Source organism: Rhinatrema bivittatum, chromosome 3, assembly GCF_901001135.1.
Source record: "Rhinatrema bivittatum chromosome 3, aRhiBiv1.1, whole genome shotgun sequence".
In the NCBI taxonomy this organism is placed as follows: domain Eukaryota; kingdom Metazoa; phylum Chordata; class Amphibia; order Gymnophiona; family Rhinatrematidae; genus Rhinatrema; species Rhinatrema bivittatum.
This window is the reverse complement of record NC_042617.1, coordinates 144,822,641-144,843,665: the sequence shown is the minus strand read 5'-3', so window position 1 is coordinate 144,843,665 and position 21,025 is coordinate 144,822,641. Positions and strand designations below refer to the sequence as shown.

At 44.2% G+C, this 21,025-nt stretch overlaps 1 protein-coding gene across 1 annotated transcript in view; it reads right to left on the bottom strand.

Annotated features, from left to right (window-relative positions):
• SLC30A6 (solute carrier family 30 member 6) overlaps positions 1-21,025 on the bottom strand; it is a 94,880-nt gene that overhangs the window by 43,795 nt on the left and 30,060 nt on the right. Inside the window, exons 5-6 of the mRNA XM_029593780.1 lie at positions 17,975-18,040; positions 10,753-10,833 (exon numbers count right to left, since the gene is read on the bottom strand). Of these exons, the coding sequence (XP_029449640.1) occupies positions 10,753-10,833; positions 17,975-18,040 (147 nt within the window). The remainder of the gene's footprint in view (positions 1-10,752; positions 10,834-17,974; positions 18,041-21,025) is intronic.

The following is a 21,025-nucleotide window of genomic DNA, read 5'->3' as shown; positions in this document are numbered from 1 at the left end:
AGTATCCGATCCTCCACAGGCAAGTCCTCTCAAGAATCAAGCTAGATCCTCATGGAGAATCGGTCCCTGTTGGAGCAGGTCTCTGTGTGGAGGTAGCGGGAGGGTGCTCCCTGTTAGCAGTCTGCGCATGGCTGCATACCACGGTCTTCTTGGCGAGTCCGGGGCCACTAGAAGTACTGGTCCCCTGTGGTGTTCTATCTTGTGGATGATTGCGCCCAATAGGGGCCACGGCGGGAAGGCGTATAACAGAGTCTCCTGTGGCCAGGTCTGTACCAGGGTATCAATTCCCTGGGACTGGGGTTCCTGACTGCGGCTGAAGAAACTTGGCACTTGGGCGTTGGACCGGTTTGCCAGGAGGTCCATGGTTGATGTTCCCCAATGGTTTACTATCAATTGGAATGCTGTGGTCGACAGCCTCCATTCTCCTGGGTCTAGACTTTCTCTGCTGAGGTAATCCGCAGTGACATTGTCTTTCCCGGCGATGTGGATGGCTGAGATTTCTTGAAGATTCGCTTCCGCCCATGACATTAGGGGATCTATTTCCAGAGACACCTGTTGGCTTCTGGTTCCTCCCTGTCGGTTGATGGTGGCCACTGTTGTGGCGTTGTCCAACATTACTCTGACCGCTTTGTCTCGGAGTCTGTGACCGTAGGCAGGCTAGTCTGACTGCCCGGGCTTCTAGGCGATTGATGTTCTATCCCGCCTCTTCTTTGTTCCATTGCCCTTGGGCAGTTAGCCCCTGGTATTGTGCTCCCCATCCTCATAGGCTGGCATCCGTGGTGAGCAGGATCCAGGTTGGTTGGGCCCGAACTCTGTCCGGAACTGAAGACGTACGGTGTAGTTCTGGGATAGTGGATTCCATCGTGATAGTAGTGAACGTTGTAGGGGTCTCATGTGAGCTCGTGCCCATGGCACTACTTCCAGTGTGGATGCCATGAGACCGAGGACTTGTAGGTAGTCCCATGCTGTGGGGAGAAGTTCGCTCAACAGGGTTCATAACTGGGTCATCAGTTTTGATCTCCTTGTCGGTGTCAGGATGACCTTGTCTTGTTTGGTGTCGAACCGGACTCCCAAGTATTCTAGAGATTGGGAGGGCTGCAGGCAGCTCTTGTTGTGTTGATCACCCACCCGAGGCTCTCCAGTAGAGTTTTGACCCTGTTGGTTGCCTGGTGGCTTTCCCCTGGGGATTTCACCCTGATCAGCCAATCGTCTAGATAAGGTTGCACGCGGATTCCTTCCTTCCTCAGTGTTGCTGCCACCACCACTATGATCTTGGTGAACGACCGGGGTGCAGTGGCTAACTCGAATGGTAGTGCCCAGAACTGGTAGTGACGGCCCAGGATCGATAAGCATAGAAAACGCTGATGCTCTTGATGGATCGGAATGTGTAGGTAGGGTTCCGACAGATCCAGGGATGTAAGGAACTCTCCTGGTTGTATCACCCTTATTACCGAGCATAAGGTTTCCATGCGGAAGCGAGGAATCTTCAGGTGATGGTTGACCGCCTTGAGGTCCAGGATGGGTCTGAACGTTCCTTCTTTCTTGGGGATGATAAAAAAAATAAATGGAAAAATGTCCAGTATTTATTTGTTGTGGAGGCACCAGTGTTATAGCCTCTAAGGCTAGCAATCTGGTCAGTGAAGCTTCCACTGCCATCCTCTTGGAAAGGTTGTGGCAGGGGGATTCCATAGGACTTGTCCGGAGGGAGGTGTTGGAGATCCAGGTAATATCCCTCTCGAATGATGAATAGGACCCACTTGACCGAAGTTCTCTCGACCCATCTTTGGTAGAATAGGGCAAGTCTGCCCCCTATGGCTTCTTCCTTTGGACGGGTCGGCTAATTTTCATTGTGGGGTGCGGCTGGGACCTGGGCCCGAGCTGGCTCCCCTTTTGTTGTGCTTGTTCAGAAAGGACTGGCTTCAGCCTGCGGGGCGGGCCGTTTGATATGTGCTCCTATATGGGTTGAAGCGCTGTGATCCTCTGCCCCGGAGGTTCGGGGGAAGGACCGCTGGTTTCTCTTATTCCTGTCCTCTGGTAGCCGTGGAAGTGGGGACTCGCCCCATTTGTTGGCTAGTTTCTCTAGTTCTCTTCCGAACAGGAGTGTTCCCTTGAAAGGCATCCTTTTGAGTCTCGTTTTGGAGGATGCGTCGGCTGACCAGTTTCGGAGCCAGAGTTGTCTTCTGGCTGCCACGGAGGATGACCCTCATCTACCTGCGGTGCGCACCAGATCAGAAGCAGCGTCCGCGAGGAATGATACTGCTGGTTCCAGGGCCTCCCCAGGAGTGTTGTTCCTGGTCTGTGATAAGCAGGCGCATGTCACCACGGCACAGCAGGCTGCGATCTGTAAAGACATACCGGAGACATCAAAGGACTGTTTGAGGACAGATTCCAGACGTCTGTCTTGAGTATCCTTGAGTGCTGCTCCTCCCTCCACCGGGATAGTAGTGCGCTTCGAGACCACGCAGACCATGGCATCCACTTTCGGACATGCCAGGAGATCTTTGACGGTTGAGTCCAGAGGGTCCATGGCTGCCAGAGCCCGCCCCCCCTTTGAACGTAGTTTCCGGGGCATCCCATTCGAAGTCAATTAGTTGCTGGATGGCTTGTAATAGTGGGAAATGACGGGAGGTCTGACGGAGTCCCTCTAGTAGAGGGTTTGTCTTAGGTTCCCCTGAGGCACTTGTGCTCGGGATAGCAAGCTCTTTTAAGCTGTGTGTGACCAGCTCTGGAAGCTCGTCCTTGGTGAAGAAGCGTCTCATGGTTCCGTGGGGCTCTGAACCCGGAGGGAGTTCCCCTTCCTCCAGGGGTTCTGAAACCTCATCCGAGTTGTCCATGTCCCCGAAGGTGGGACTTATGGGCGGTGGGATCGCTTCCCTGGGCATAAAGGGTCCCAGAATGTTGAGGCCCTCTGGTGGAGCTTGTGGTCGTATTACAGGAGGCCCTGGTTGCATGTGGACAAAGGTATGCAAACCTTTGAAGAATTCCACCCAGAAGATAGATGCTGGGTCTAGACTAAGGGGCGCCATGTCCCTGGGGAGACCCGTTTAAGTGGGGGTCCCGCTGTGCAATGCTAGGTCCGGCGTACTGTTGGAGAGGCCGGAACCCATTACCGGCTGGGGAGGGCCATGAGTTGGATCCCCTAGGGCCTCTTCGCACTGTATACACAGGGCCGTGGCCTCGTCATGCTGTGCAGCTCTAATGTGGCATGCTGGGCAAAGGCCCTGAGCCTTGAGTTTCTTTTCCGGTGGTGCCATGGCTCATGCGCATGAAATACAGTTGTGTGCTCCGGTGCGTCGAAGTTGTGCGCGTGGGTTTGGTGCGCGTTCAGGGAGATGTGCGCGCTGTTGTGCGTACAGGTCGAAGTTATGCGCCCGGCACAGTAAGCGCATGGCTACGTGCGTCGCTTGTGCGCGCAATTACCTTGTGCGCAGTCACGCACCCAAGTACCGTGCACACAAGCGACGCACATAGCCACGCGCTTACTGTGCCGGGTGCATAACTTTGACCTGTACGCACAACAGTGCGCACATCTCCCTGAGCGCCCATCAAACCCACGCGCACAGCTGTATTTCACAAGCATGAGGTAATTGTGCGCACAGCTCGCCTCTGTGCGCACGGATCGGAACAGCGGACAGAGCAAAATGGTGACGGCGACCACGCGGACAATATGGCGACCACCGCAGAGGGTATCTACGTGGGAGGACCCTCGGATCTGACCGGGGTCTAGCCCTGTTAGGGCAGATCAACCCGGTGGCACTGGTCCCGGCTGGCGACCTGTGCGGCAACTCGAGCTTCAGAGACTGGAGACTTTTAAATAGATTTCTACCTTACCTTGTCTTGGCACTTCCTGGTCTCGTTCCGGGAGGTCTCCAGCTGCGGGGGGGGGGGGGGGGGGGGGGGGGGGAGAGGGAAAATACCTTCACCGCCGCGCTAGAGGTTGTACCCGCTGCCTCTCAGCCTCACCCGATGTTGGGGGCTAGGTCCTCGCTGAGGGTCAGCCGCCGGACCGAGGCTTACCTCAGAGGGATCGCGGAAATCACCTCGGGAATTCTCAACTGAGGGAGGGACCCAATGGGTGTCACCGCAGGAGAGCGGGGCTCATCTGTAGAGGTAAGATTTCTTCTTAATTTGGTTTTCTTTGGTAAAATTACTCTAACACTATGCGAGCGTGCATAGAGTCCCTAACTGCTATGGAGACGGAAAATACTGAAGAGCTGCACTTCCTGCAGGGGTATATGTACTAGGGCTGACATCAGATTGAAATCTGATCCGTCTCCAACAGCTATTAGGAGTACACTATACCCATTGGTCCTGAGTCCATCTGCTACACGCTAGGAAATTTTTGATTTTTTTTTTTAGGGTGGGCAGGCCCTCCAGAGTTTCCACCTGGCTCTTGTGAACTTCTAGCTCATTTGGAAGTGGCCCCTACTGGAACAGCAGTGCCTTAAGTCTTTATTCATAATGTCAGGGAATTTTCACCCCATCTGTAATCTCCATTCCCTCTCCTCCTTTTACATATAGCCATTGCAGTGATAACTTCTCCATCAGAAGCCACAGACCGTGCCTCTCTCCAGATCCTGTTACACATGCAGTCCCAAGTCTAACCGACGAGTGTCACCATTTCGCAATTTCTAAGACTCCCACTAGGGCTGTGAACACTGCCTCTGCAACATCCCCAGCAAGGCCCAAAAAACAGAAGCCAGGCTAGGGAACTTTACCCTGACATTTGGCATGGCCGTACTATTGAGCCATCAGGCTGACCCATACTATTTATAACTTGTTAAACACACACCGTACAACAGCAAACTCTAGGTGTGGATTTCAATTAACAATGTATAGTGGGGCCGGCCCGGAGGATCAGTTGGTAAGTGTTGTGCACTGCACTGCGGAAGGTCCCTGGGTAGAATGGGACTAAGGATACAGAGCAGGCAGCATTCACAGCCCCTGGAAAAGGAGGAGCAGGAGGGGGAAGTCATGGTCATTGCCTAAGGGTGACACCTAGTAGTTGGACTCAGAGCCCATGAATGCCAGCTTTCGGAAGGAATTCCGATGTATGGTCCCCAGCCCAGGACAGTCACTGCAATGATAGGACTAAACGTAAATTGGGAGCAGATATAAAGAGAGGAAAATAATCCTTGGGTATGTGACAATGAAGGCTTATGGTATCAGATTCCAGTCCTGGCTCCAATAAAAACTGGAAGTACAAATATTTTACAAGCAAATAAGAACATCACTCTAAAATATCAAGCCAGACTATTATACAATACAATTTCACAAAAAAAAAAAAAAAAAGAATTCTTACACACCCACATTAAAATTCACATGCAGAGCAAAACGGCCAGTGAAACCTCGAATCCCAGATGAAAGCCCGGATTTTAAAAGGGCTGCGCGCATAAATTTTGGGGGGGTTCGCGTGTGCCTGGCCCTTGTGCACGCCATGTGCATTTTAGAACGGGCCCAGCCACGCACGTATCCCCCGATGTGCACCCAAAGGGCTGGCCTGTCTGAAAGGGGCAGGACGGGCCAGGACAGCACCATTAGATGCTGTCCTGGTGAAGCGTGCGCCAGCAGCCTGCCGGCGCGCGGAAGATACTAATACTCCTCCGAAGCAGAAGTATTGAAACAAAAAAATAGGGGATAGTTAGGGATAGTTTAGGGGTCGGGGAGGAGAGGGGAAAAGGGAGGAAGGGTAAGTAGGGGTACAGAAAAGTTCCCTCCCAGTCCGCTCCTTAATTGGAGGGAACTGGGCAAAGGCCCGGTCGCGTTGCTGCGCTTACTTTAGAATATCCCCCCCCCTGCGCACGTAGGTTGTGGGCCATCTGCACATGCACGTGCGGATGTTAAAATTCTGAACACATCTGCATGTGGATATCACATTTTATAACATAAGCACGCCGACGCGAGCATGTTATAAAATGATTGTGTCTATGTGCACGCGCTCGTTTTAAAATCTACCTTTAAGAATACAAATGAATGAAGATGGCCGCTGTGTGAGGCAGACCGGAGGAACGCTCTCATTCTGATGAAAATTTCTTGAAGATGCCTGCAAAAAGGAAGGGCAGGGTGCGTCTATACCCCTCCGAAGCCGCCATGCCCTCCACTCAGAAATTGATAACGGCTTACCGGTCACTTCCAAGTCAACAGGAGGAGAGCGATAGCCCCGCTGAGGTTCCTATCGAGGGAGCGAGGGAATCACCTGGGGAAGTAACCTTAAGCCCTCCTTGCCTTCAACCACACCAGGCCCCGGGATTGTCTGGCTCCTCTCTCTCGCCTGGGACGCCGAAAGATGACGTCGGACGAGTCGTCCCAGAAGGTGGGGGCCAGAGAGAGGACTTGCCCGAGTCAGGCGGTTCGCAGCAGCGCTCGGGGGGACTGAATGGAGAAGGAGATGGGACGAGGTTCCTAACTTCAACACCGGACGGTGGACACGAAGCGTTGGGGCGGACTGCTGGAATTGCCGGGACAGCAACGGTGAGAGAGGACATTGCCCAAATGGAGCTGGGTGAGTCCTTTCATATTCCAACTAGGCCTGAGGTGGTAACGCTGGAAGCGTTATGGGACCTAATGGTTGGCCTAGGCCAATGCCATAAGCAACAAGGGACAGAGTTAAAACAACTGAAAGAAAAGGTGGAATTGCTGGAGGAAAAGGTGGAGAGGCAACCTGTCGAAATTAAACAGCGTTTTGAGAAACTGGAACTATCATTGGTTAAGAACTCTGACTGTGTTGAGAAAATCGTAAAGGATTATAATTATATGAACAGAAGAATAGAACATCTTGAAAATTACAACAGAAGGTTAAACTTACGTATGCTTAATTTTCCTAAGGTTTTGGGACAAGACTTTTTAATGACTCTTAAAAGATATATGTTGCAAGTATTAAAATTTGAAGAACAAAATATTCCAGTAGTTAATAAGTTGAATTTCCTACCTGTATTAATAAACTCTAGGGATAATCAAATACAGCCAGAAGCCTTAGAGAATCTAACGCAATTTTTGGAAAATTCTACTGAGGAAGTCCTCGAACGTAGAACCCTGTTGATAACTCTTTTCAATGAGGCTGATTTAAGCCTGATTATGCAGAGATATTTTAAGAATATCTCAATTAGTTTTCTTTCTCAACAAGTCAGGATTTATCCTGACTTTACACGAGTTACTCAGGAAAGACGTAGAGACTTCCTAAAATTAAAATCCCAAGTAACACAATTAGGTTATACCTTCCAGTTAAGATATCCATGCAAGTGCATGGTCAGATCGAAGGATGAATCCTTCATCTTTTTCATACCAGAACAATTAAAATCCTTTGTTAATGCTAGGAATATAGTTATTCCCTCTGTACTTAACAACTACCCGAAGGCATTTAGTTAAATGAGATTTGGACACACAGCTTGTACTTGTTTTGCTATTTATATAATTCTCCCAGTGATATTCTTTTGTCTCACCTCATTTTTTCCTTTATTGTGGGGTCACATAGATTAAGATATATATGGGATAATGAAAAGATGTGTATGTTATTCTTGAAATTATTTGATTTTTTTGTTAAAATATCAGCATTTTGTTAAATGATATAATTCTATGTGTAAACCAACTTTTTCTGGAAGTAAGATTGTATTACTTAAATTTAGCTGAAAATTAATAAAGATAAAATAAAAAAAAAAAAAAGAATACAAATGAAGATATGAAAAAATACAAACCATATATTTAAAATACAATACAAATTCAACTTAAAGATTCTTTCATATAAAAAGTATCTGAAAATGCTTTAAAAAAAAAAAAAAGATCGTAAAACATGCATATAAGCCAAGGACACTGTGTGATTTCATGAAGAAAAAGACTACTGAATGCAGCAGTGAACGGCTGTGTTGTCATAAAATGTGTCAAGAGTTGAGACAAATGTAATGAGTAAACAATCTTTCTTAACTGTATTTAAATGATTCATACACACTTTGACTAATTTCACTAGTAATATTTTAATCTATAAAGTAATAGCAAATGCATCCTTTGTGTGTGCATGCTTAGCATTGCTCATAGTGCATTATTCATGAAAAAAAAAAATAAAAGATGCAAGCGACATCTGTAACAGCTATTGCTTTTTTGAAGTGGCTGCTGCAATAAGTCAAGAGCAGCGAGTCTCTAGCAGCGAGTTGTTAGAGTGAGCTGCTGGGAGTTGGTCAATGGGGGGGCGGGGGTTCAAGAGTCTAGATATGGGGAGGGTAACAATAAAAATAATAGTTTCCTCTATAGAAGTTCTGAATGTAATTTCACAATTGAATAATACCACCTGTCCTATTTTAAATATTTCAACAGTTACTTTCAGAGAAATCTTTGTCCTTTTGAAAGTTTCTATCACACATATTGTGAATGCTTCATTGTCAGTGGGTACATTACCTAAGGCATTGAAATCGGCAGTGGTGAAACCTTTATTAAAAAAAGGCAAATTTAGATAGTGGCAATTTGATCAATTATAGGCCTATCTCGTCTCTTTCCATATTAGCGAAAGTAATTGAAGGTATTGTTCTTAAACAACTGACTGACTTTATGGACACTAATGAGATTCCGAGTCCACATCAATTCGGCTTTCGTCGTGGTTTCAGTACAGAATTACTTCTTATTTCACTCGTTGACTCTCTTAAAAGGAACCTTGATAGAGGTGATCAGTTTTTGTGTCTCTTGATATTACGTCCGCATTTGATTCGATTGATCATCAGATTTTGTTGTCTCGTTTGCAGGAATGTGGTATATCTGGTACAGTTCTTACTTGGTTTAAAAGCTATTTGTCAGATCGGTCTCAAACGGTCAGATTCACCTTTCAATCGTCATCTTCTAAGTCATTAAAAACTGGGGTCCCACAAGGCTCTGCCTTGTCGGCTATGTTATTTAACATTTATTTGGCCCCTATTACAAAACTGTTGTCCATCATTACTGATGGATTTAAAATCTATGCGGACGACATTCAGTTTTACATTAAGGTACAACAGTCATGGCAAATCACTTCTGATACCTTGCACTTGTGTATAGATTCAATCAAGCGATGGCTAAAACAAAATAAACTTATGTTGAATACCAACAAGACCAATATCGTATTGATCCATCGTCCTCATTGTACACCTTCCAATGACTCAATTCACATTGATGACATCTCATTCACCATTGATAAACCCATTAGGAGCTTAGGAGTTTTACTTGATCCCACACTGTCCTTTCGTTCTCACATTAGATCCCTTATTAAAAGTGGGTTTTTCAAACTTCGTCTTATTGCAGGGTTGAGGCATTTGCTATTTGATCGAGATTTTCTGAATGTAATTCGTGCGATCATTTTTCCTCACTTAGATTATTTATCAGTCTTCCTAAAATGACATTACATTCATTACAATTACTGCTTAATTCGGCCGCGCGTTTAGTATCCCATTCGAAGCGTTGTGAGCATATTTCTCCAGTCCTATATAATCTGAATTGGCTACCAATAACTGAACGCATTACTTATAAAATAGTTATGATTGTTTTTAAGTTGTTAACTTCAGATTCCTTTTACTGGCTAAATGCTCTTCTACGCATTTACAAACCATTAAGATGTTTACGTTCTTCTCAATTGAATTTGCTAGAAGTTCCTTCTGTTCAACACGCTCACTTATATAGTACTCGTGAGACCTCTTTTTCCATTGCTGCGCCAACACAATGGAATCTTATTCCATTTGAGCTCAGGTCTTTGGATGATGCAAAAAAGTTCAGACAGTTATTGAAAGAGCACCTTATCCATCGTGCATACAATATATTCTAGAGTGCTGCCAGCAGAATAAATACCTTTACAGATGTGAGGATTCTGTTACATATTTTGGGTGATTGACTATTTATTTTGTTTACATGAGATTGGTTATTTCTGTCTCTGTGAAATACATGTAATTTGTGTGGTATTGTATTTATTATTTTTATGTTTCATTATGTATGTTAATGTTGTAAATTGCCTAGGCCTCTCTGTGGTAGGCGATCAATAAATTTTAATAAATGAAAATGAAATGAAATGAAAAAAGAGTGGGGTTTGTAACAGCGCAGGAAGTTTGATTATTCATCCCTGGGCTATTAAACCCAAATAAATAATATCCAACCCTTGAGAAGATAGTTATATTAAATCCCCATTAATACATTTCTTACTCATGTAATCCTCTTTGAAGATTAGCAAGAAAGTACTTGTGCTAACGGCGCCCACATACTTTACAAATACAAGAGCTATTTTAAAACTGGCAACCATGTGACGATGTAACAGGAGTCCACAGAAGAGGCAGGATGGGCACAGGAATGGCCTCTCTGGGGCAAAGAGAGCAGTCCCAGCTGGCTAGGGATATCTTCTCCCCACCCCCATATCTGCAGGCCCATGGATTCGTTCACCCTCATTGGTATTCTGCAGTTTACAATTTGTCCTAAAAATGCAATCTCTTAATGCCGAAAACTGTATTAGCAAGTAAATAAAACAGTAAAGAGAATGCTTTAAAAAAAAAAAAAAAGTTTTATAAATATTTTTTCAAAGCCCTATTCATAAAAATTTGTACAGCAATCCCCATCAGTCATTTACAGAACAGTACGTTATAGGACTTGAACTGAAGTCTGCAGAACATTCTTCTTTGACAAGTTCTAGAATTAATGCTGTTTAGGAGCTCGGATGCCATTTCAAATCTAAAATACGCCAATTCTTACGGTGACTGAGTTTTATTCAAGTGAATGTGGAAAATGTTTCATGCTAGAATGCTTCGGTGATCTTACCTTTCTTTTAGTATAAATAAAGCTCCAAGCTGCGCCAGAACTGTAGAAGCAAATACCGCTAGCACCTCAAATCTCTCAAACCTGAAATATGAAAATCAAACTTAAAATAGATCTTAATAACCATCTCACAACATTCAAATCTTAAGATGTTGATAGGTTGTCTCCATTCAGGTTACCTGTGACTAAGCATAACTACAAGGTTCATAGTAAAACCACAATTTTAACAGGACGATTATAGCAGCCAGCTCTAGAGAGGATGAGTACAGATAAGTCAATTGATATTGCAGCCATGTACATAACATGTGAGTAGACTATACTCATAGGGGTAGATTTTTAAAGTTATGCGCGGGCGTAGATTTGTTCGCGCAACCTGGCGCGAACAAATCTACGCCTGATTTTATAACATGCGCCCGCTGCTGCGCGCATGTTATAAAATCCAGGGTCGGCACACGCGGGGGGGGGGGGGGGGGGGTGCATAATTGTGCAACCTGCGTGCGCCGAGCCGAGCAGCCTGCCTCCGTTCCCTCTTTTTTTTCCGGCCCCCCCCTCCCCCCCACCTTCCTGATTGGAAATAAATCTTAGCCCATAAGCTGATTTACCTGTTGCTTTCTCCCACTCAGTTCCTGGATAATGCAAGCCCCCTTCTACTATTACTTTACCTAGCAAGGCTTCTAGTCACAGCCAGTCATTTTAAGTCACTCTGCTCTATGACACAGCCTACACTTGTATCTGTTTCTTCTTGATATTAATGTTCATCCATAAAGTCTCTTCCCTTTATTTCCTTCTCCGACGATATCCAAAATTTTTAAATCTCAGCTGAATTTACTGTATTTCCCCCACACCAGAATAATTGCATGCTGGAAGAGTCGCAGTTTAGTCTGCACCAAGGATGTCAGGGATTACACAAAGTTGAATTCTTATTGGGGCTAGGGGATCTACCCAGAAACATACCAACACAGATTCAGACTGACATGCACCACCCCAGTGGTTCAACCTAGGGTTCTGACCCAGTCACTTAAGAATGTATGCTGGCGGTGGCAGAATCCAGAGGAGCAGACAGGTTCTCAGGTAGCCGAGGGAATGGACTGGAACAATTCCTAGAGGTACTTGGGAGCCACAATAAGCCATCACTTGGTTAGAAGTGACAGTGAAGATAACTAATTCATTCCTCAAAGAAGAAGTGGCGCATCCCTATCTGGCACCCAGGAAACCACTCCATTCCAGGACACCCTACCCTAGAAAGGTCTGAGTCAGCCTGGGATTTCTCTTGGCAACCAACCCTGCAGAGCCAGTGACAGGACTGGAGTGATTCACCAAAAGGGGATGCGGTCTCAAGAGTCCGGCAGACCCAGAATCTTAAGAGCATTCTGAATATGGACCCAAGGACGTGCTTCTTTTTTTTTTTTTATGGACTGTTCATTGGTGGAGTTGCCCCAAACAGACCAAAATCCAGGGACCCACCTGCAATCATGGTCACTAATGTGAGGGGGATTGCAGGTGGGAGGAGGAAGGAAGCAATGGTTTATAAGCATTTACTAGTCAGCCCAGTGGGAGGAGGTACAAGCCTCTCTTCCTTCCGCTGGGCTTTTTAGACATTTCTGAGGGTGGGAGAGAATTTGACAACTGCATTTTTTTTAAGTGGGGGCCATGGAATTGGCCAATGCTATAAGACATAATTCTACTTTAGGGGAGGGGAGCCTCTCCTCCTCCTCCTCATTGGGCCAACTTCACTTTTTCATTATTCTTTGAGAGTGGGAGGTAAGGAGAGATCAGCCGCTGCTGGCTCAAGAGGGTTTTTTTTAAAAATATATATATAATATATTTTTAAATCAGTTTATTGAAAACAAATACACCAACAATGCCCAGCATGTAATTGTTCCTTTTACGTGCTATGCAAATACATGCCATATATTGATAACATAAAACATATGTCCCAAGCCCCCTAGTTTTACTCCCATTCTTATCCTCTCTTCCCACCCTTCCACCAATCTGCCTGCCATATCTATATCCACGCCCAGACACTTTCATATGCTTAAGTTCAATTAAATTAAATTAAATTTCATATGCTTAAGTTCAATCAAAATTCCTCGTAAGACAATGAAGAAGCATAATGCAACCATAATTCCAATGTACGTTTCTTCTCACTCTGTGATCCTGCCTTGCTGGTTAGTTGTTCCATGAGCAATACATTTTGAACACTGTCCCTCCACTGCAAAATAGAAGGAGCTTCAATTTGTCACCAACAGCATAAAAATTAGTTCTTGGCTAGGAAGAATACCTTATTAATTCACAATTTCTGAAGCACTGTGCCAGATGAAAGAAGAGTAATGTGGCCAAATAAAGCTGTTTTAACATTTTATCCATGGATAGATATACATGTGCTTCAAGCACATATGTATGTATCCTTAGTCTCAAACAGAATATCATCGGAGACCGGGATATAAGCCTGCTTACTTTTGCCGTGTGAGCATTGGATCATACGAGTCTGTTGAGTCGCCATATGAACATTCTACAAAGAGTTCTGGAGGACTTTGTTTGCCATTTGATGTCTGCCATACTATGATGGCCCAAGATGGTCAGTAAACTAGACTATCAACAAGGTCACTGCCATTTTGAAAAAATCTCTTTCGAATTACTATCTTCATCCAGAATTCTGGCAGGAGAGGTCTACTGACAAGGGTGATAACTCCTCTCTGGAAAATAAATGAGTCTTCTTAGAAGTTAAGATTAGGGGACCATGACCCCGAAAAAGACAGAAAGTAAGAGGACTCTTGCTAATGTTGGAGGAAGAAAAAAAGGGGACTCATGGGAAAAAAAACTGTCATCTTGCAGTGCATCTGATCCTTCACATGAAGATGCCCTAGACGTAGAATGAGAAGCAGATATGTTTGGGCATACAGATCGTTTTCTTGGGTCCCACCTTTACGGGACCCCCCTCATCTCAGCTTGATTTAATTGTGATAATTTTCTTGCTAAAATCACTATTTTCTCCGTCTTTTCCAGCAGTTTTTCTGAACAACACTCCGCAAGGCGCCCGTTTTCAACCTTTGGCGTTTCCTTTGACCGGTAACCTTTTTTGTGTTGTTGTTGTTATTAGCTGCCCTACGGCCTTCACCTATTTCTGACTGCTCCATTTTTTTTGCCATATTGACTTTGCTGGCAGCTTTACTGGATTAAAGTTTGATTCCCACGTCACTCTCTATTGACATCAGGTATTCCTTTTGTTTTAATTTTGTACAGCTGTGTCCCCTTCACCTTCCCAATCTCCGGCTCTATTCCTTTACCCCGTTATAAACACAAACAAATGATCCCTCCTGCGACACTGCCTCCGTATATATTAAGCTGTTTCACACATTCTTGTCCTTTTTTCAGTACCCCCTCCCACCTAGGATTTACTGATTTATCTTCTTATAAGGTTTTTATGTTACCTGTGATGCTCTACGTTTTCCCTCCCCCTCCCTGTCCTCTTTGCCCTCCCTTTCTTTTCCCTTCTTTCCTCTTTTCCCCTTCTCCCCTCCTCCCCTCCCCGTCTCCTTCATCCCCCTTCCTTTCCCTTCCCTCCCCTCCCCCCTTTTTTCTCCTCTGTTTCCCCCACCCCCGGTCACCCCCCTAAATTTTCTATTGTCCCCTTTAAATTTCTAGGTCCCTTTTTTCCTTGCCCTCCCCCTCTCCCTTCCACCTCCCCCCTTTGTTCTTTTGATACACACAATGTATATTTACATGTTTTTTATATTTTTTTTTTAATGTTTTTTTTTATGTTATATCAATCTCATACATCCATGCATTAAAGGGACATAAAAATTGCATCTATAAGTTAAATTTTAGATTAATTTGTTCTGTTGTGTACAAAAAAATGTTTTGCACTTGTAAATAGAAGTGTCTGCTATATGGTGTCTTGTTCTGTTATGTAGATCCTATGTTGGTTATTCTCCTTTGTTCATTTATTTATTTCTTTTGGGTTCTGCTGACAGTGTTCTCCAGGCCTCTGTCCCTCCCGATGCAGCCCATGTGGCGAAACACAGTCTGTGTTGGGGAACCAAAACCTCGCTCTAAGTATTCCTGAATAAAAGATGGAAACGCGTGCTTTAAGTCCTCATTCTTTGATTAACTCACCACAAGGATCCATGAATTTCTAGCGCTATACCAGTTCTACTCATGTTTAGTCACTGTTAGTGTATACCGCTCATCATCTCCACTTCCTATTGGCTGTTGCTGGACATACAGATCCCCATCAGTGTAACGAGATTCCTCTCCAAAGTAGGGCTCTCTTTTAGTGGGACGGCCCTATGCTCATATCCTGAACAAAAATTTCTCTTGAGGTGCTTATAATGAGTTCTATGAAGGAGATCCCATCTGGACTACTTATGTTAGGAGATAGGCTATGATGTTCTCTGATGCGGAGAGGCACTCTCAAATTGGGAGTCACCGCTGCAGAGAGCATCAAGAGCACTGATGAAGCAATGGCACTGAATGTGCCAATGTTGCAAATGCACAGACTGTGCAACTGCATCAAGAATGCCGATGTTATCTAGGATGCAGATGTACTGAAGATGCAGAAGCATTGAGAGCAGTGAAGTTACAGACATCCCATTGCTGCAGAAATATAAAGTACACTGATGATATAGATGCATCTTTACCTTCAAGTGCGCTGTGGATCCATGCTCATTGACAATACAGATGCATCAATGATGCAAAAGCATCAGGTATGGATGTTGTCAATGCACTGATTATACAGACGTAGCAAGCACTGATAGAGCTATGCAAAAGTACCAATGCATCGATGAAGCAGAAACACAGACGAGTGCTATTAAGTTCACTTAGAGAATAGCCACTGACATTAGCAATGGTAACATGGAAGAGATTTAGTTTTTGGGTACTTGCCAGATTCTTATGGCCTGGATTGGCCACTGTTGGAAACAGGATGCTGGGCTTGATGAACCCTTGGTCTGACCCAGTATGGCATTTTCTTATGTTCTTATGTCACTGTATCTTCACTTCTTCATTGACGCAGGGCAGTCAAACATTTGACCCCGAGTTTTTGGCCTGGTGCACAGACAGGGGAAGTTTTGAGGAGTTCCTGCTCAGCTCTTTTCCTGGCAAGACAGACAATGCTGCACTGCAGGAGGCGGCCCAACTGCAGCTTCTAAGAGACTTATGCAGTTTCTGCATTTCATAGGCCCTGGTCAGCCTGAGGCATTGGCATAGTTTCATGGAGGACATCACTGTTCCACAAATATAGTTTTTGAAACTGTTCACCGAGGGTTTTTAATGGACATTTTGAGGAGGCAAGTTTTTGTTTTTTTTAAGTTGTACTGAAAAGTGCTGTTGTGGGGCTGCAGAAGCAGTGAACAAATGAAAAAAATTAAAAAGGAAAATAAATTGAAGTAGAAAAGCTTGAAGGAAACAAAAAAACTGAGGAGAGACTGGAGTACACATCCATGCTGTGCTCGGACAAAAATGACTGAAGAGACTCATGAGGCAATCCTGCACAGGAACTCTTGCACATGCTCAGTAGAGTTCAAAGCTCTACTACTTTGGAGACACAAATCTGTTTGATGGCGCCAGGTGATGTCACCAAATGTAATGGCTAATCCAGCCTGCTTATTGGTGGAAAATTATCTGTTTGAAAAAGGTTCCAAGGACAAAATCCTATTTAAGGAAAATATAAATTTAAAAATTTAAAGTAGCCTTAACAAAGAATAAATGACAGAAAACTTTCTGACATGCTAGACAAAGTATTCTCAGAAATATCTTTCACTGAATTATCATTTTGATGAGTTCTTTTATTCCCTTTACTCTGTAGTACAAATGTGTTATCATGGACACAGAAAACTCTAGACACAAGGAATAATGAACTCTCAGAAACTTTTAAGGCCTCCACAAGATAATGAAAAAAGTCCTATACAAATGCTGAAGACAACTTGGTAAAATTTATGCATCATAAATTTGTACTTTTAAATGTTTTTTCTAGTGTAGCAGGTCCAGGGAAAAGGGAAGAGAAAGACAGCACACAGCCCAAGGTTACAAGCAGAGAAGGACGTGGTCAAGGTGACTAGAATAGCAGGGTTTAAAAGAGGTTTGAACATGTTCCTGGAGGAAAAGCTAGGCAGACTAAAGAAAGCTATTGCGATCTTTGGGAGTGAGTAACAGGAATCAGATCTATTTTATGAGATCTGCCAGGTACATGTGACCTGGACTGGCCACCATTGAAGACAGGTTGCTGGGTTCTGATGGGTCATTTTTTTCTATCACAGTAGGGGAAATGACCCACTGGATACCACATAATGGGGAAATAGCCAGTCGGCACCCTTTTGAAATATGGCTCTGACCAGGTCCAGACCAAGGGGTTGCTCCGGGTCCCCACTAAGCCCCAATGCTGAAATTTGGAGGTACAGGGTTGGTCTGGTTGCTCCCTTCCCCCAGACCACACAGCCTTTTTTCAGGTTGGGGGGTGGGTAAAGGGGCTGAGGGGACCACTAGACCCCAGGGATATGAATGTATTTGCACAGGGGAGGAGGGAGGCCAAAGTGGGTTGATGCTGAGGGAAATCTTTGAAGGGGGGGGGATTGGCCTCGGGTGGGGTTTGTGTTATATACATAGGGGAGGGGTTAGGGAAGGCGGTGGGATTTTAAAAAACTTTTTATCATGCATTTTTAAAAAAACTTTAAAAAAAAATGTTTTTTTCTTGTGGAGGTCACTGCCCCTGCTACAGGTATCAGTGAGGGTGGGTGGAAGACCCACCCTCACTGATAAGACCCTGGGGGGATTTCTTTGCTTTTTGGGGAGGGTTGTATATTTGGACTGTTTGGCCCGTTAATATCGCAGGGGCATCAGGAGGCGAATTAGCATCCCGATGTCCCTGCAATGGTTTATCTACACCTCCCTCAAATGCGAGAAAATAACGGGGCTGACTTTTTTGGAAGTCAGCCACATTATTTATATTGAATTGCCTGTGCATAAGCTGCTTTGCATGCATTAGGCAATTTTATGCATGCAAAGCAGCTTATTTCCATAAGGAAAGGAATACATTGTAATTATCACACAATAGTTCCACGATAAGGCAATATTGCACTTTACAGACTGTTTAATGTGTGATATCACCTTATCGTGGCTCATAAATCAAGCTATATATGAGGTAGGTGATTCCAACCTACAAACTGTGCATGAGCAATTCAATAATAGCAACAAATTTTCTATACTATGATTCATATTATTTACTTACCCAAAAGAATAAAATTGGCTGGGTTTCTTCATCCTCACCCAATAACTAATCAAACAGGTTATAAGGCTGTTAAACAAAAATGGTGAAATTTGTATTAGAATGACCAACTTCATCACAAATTAGCATTTTAATAATTTAAATATGATGTATCTTCCAGTTCTAACTCAAAATAGTCTTATAGAGAGACTGAAGGTGGGGAGATAGGATACAAACATTCCAATATCTAGCAAGCTTCAATAAAGTACCAGAAAGAAGCATTTTCCACAGAATGGAAAACTCCAGATCAAGGGGTCATCATAAAATCTGAAAGAAGGGAAGCTCAAAAGGAATGTGAGACGATCCTTTTTTTTCAACTGAGAAGGTGGCAGCACATGCAACAGACTTTCCACAGAGGTTATAGGAGCCACAATGGTGGCAGAATATAAGCATGCACGATGGATAAATACAAAGGGACCTTAGTGACAGAGGAAAAGTGAAGGCTACAGATGAAGTAAGACCTGTGAGAGCACAGTAGGCAGGTACAAATGGGAAGATAGTGTACATCAAGTGGTTCTTTCCTGATGGTACCTCCTAGGTTTCTATAATTAAGCTTAGAGCATTGTTACAGCCTTTGGAATGAATACTCCAAATCATTTAATAGCTTGTTACTCAAGTTAAAGGAAAAATGCTGTTTTAAGACTCTTGTGATTACCACCTACTGCTAAATTATATGCAGCATTGCACAGATACACATAAGACACTGTTCCTTTTCTACACAGCTTACAATCTATAACAGACAAGACAAATAAGAGATTTTAGGAAATGTACTTAACATGGTAAACATTGCTAAAATCAACAAGGCTATGATCAGGGACAGCCAAGATTTAAGGTTTAAAAGCAACCTCAAAGTTGTGGGTCTTAGGCAGGGCTTGACTATGGCCAAAGAGAGGGCATTACATACCAACTCAGGAAGGTTATGCCAAGTATACAGTGCAGGAAGGTAGAAAGCACGGAGTTATGAGTTGATGATTAAGGACAGACAAAAGCAGCAGGTTGCCCAATGAACAAAGGTCATGAGAAAGTGTAGGGGGAAATAAGAGGAGTGGTAATGAGGAGCTGTGGAGTGAATGCACTTGCAGGTGACTAGAAGCTTGAAATGCATGCAGAAGCAGATGAGGAGCCAACGTAGAAACTTGAGAAGAGTCTCAGCTTGTGCAGTTGAGTTTTGAAAAGATGAGACAGCTGCCTCAGTGGGAGAGAGATGTTTTGAGTAGTCGAAGCAGAAGGTGATGAAAGAGTGGATAAGGATTTTAGTAGCTGTGAATGGGAAAGATGGATTTTGGTGACATTATTGAAAAAGAAGAATATTCCAGTAGTGTTTTGGATGTGTGCAGAGAAGGAGCTGAAGGTGACCTGAGATTGCAGGCTAAAATGCTGATAGTTTTATTCAGAGAGATAGAAAGAGGGGAACGTGGTTTTGGGAGGAAAGAAACTTTAAATGGCCAAGACAGAGGTTAAGGTGGAAGGGGGATATCCAGGCTTCTATGAAGGACAAGCAGGCTGAGATTTAAGACTGGATTCTTGATGAAAATTCTGGTGCAAAAGAAGAAGATCTGAGAGACATTGGCAGAGATGGTACTGAAAGCTATAGGAGAAGATCAGAGCATCAAAGGAACAAGTGTAGAAAGAGATGAGGGCCCAGAACAGAGCCCTGAGGCACACTGAATGACAGTGAGATAGCAGTGAAAGAGGATCCACCAGATCATACACCAAAAGTATGACAGAAAAGATTAGAAAAGAACCAGAAAGGAAAGTGTGTCAAGACTAAACACACACAAATTCCTCTCCTAGACTCTGTGGACAACAGTCAGAGCTATCCACCACACCGCCAGTCCTTTGTGCAAACTATGCCTGTATTCAAATTCTACAATAAATGATCCATTTAAGAGATCAGGCACCCTCACAGGTGACTACACATCTTGCCTCAATGCCAAAGCTAGTCAAGGCTGGATCAGCCACAAAACAGAAAAGCAAGATCTGCCCAATGCAAGTAACAATAAAATCTAGCTCCTGTTTTGTATCAACACAGAATAAACTTTCCTGTGTGTTCTAAAAGCTTAAATTATACTTACCTGAAAATTTTCTTTCCTTGAATCCTGCTAGACCAGTCATTACATTTGGGATTTACCAAAGCTTCCCTTTACTGGGGCAAGCTTTCCCAATCCTTTCCTCGAAGGCAGCAACCGTCTTGGACAGTGTGACCAATCTATAGTATTCAAGAATGATCACACCACTGCCTTGCCCATTTCTTCTGGCGAGGCTGAGGTACCTCTGCCTAGAATAAGACTTGCCCCCTTGTAGAGTGAGCCTGGGACATTACCGGGACCTGCTATCCTAATAAGTAGGCCAATGCTATTGCCTCCTTGATCCATCTGGTACAGAGGCCTTAGAAGTCGCCTACCCCTTTTTTTGAGCACCAAAAACAGATCGGCTGTTCTTCTATAATGTTAGGGGTGTCAAGAGATTCCGACATACATTTAATAGTCATGGGTTTAAAAGAAAACATTTTTTCTTGACAGCCGCCACTGCTGAGGGCTTTGCTTCCCATGGAAAGCTGATACTAACTTGGGTAAGAATGATGAAACCTGACCTTGAGAAAGTCCTAGATAAGGATCACTAAAAGATTGAGCCTGCTATTCTGAAATGCATCTTCATTTGAGTAAGACCACGTCCCAAAATGGTCGTTTCATGGATGCCCATTTTAATGGTCTGAGAGGCCAACTGCCCAAGACCCTTTAGCATCCAAATGATATCTTACTCTATTCCCAACCCAACCTGACTGACAAAGTGAATTACCCAACAGGGTAATTCACTAATGCTACAAATGCCGTTATTGGCATATATGTTCTCTCTGTTAAAACCTGCTTAACAAACATGAGGCAGAGTCCGGCCTGGAACCCATGGGTTCTAAGGCACTGTTTCCAGGAACAGACATGGGCTCTCCATCCAAAATTCTGACCTTCAGCACTGATCCCCTCTTCTAGCCGCCACTTGGGGAGATTGTGAGTAGGC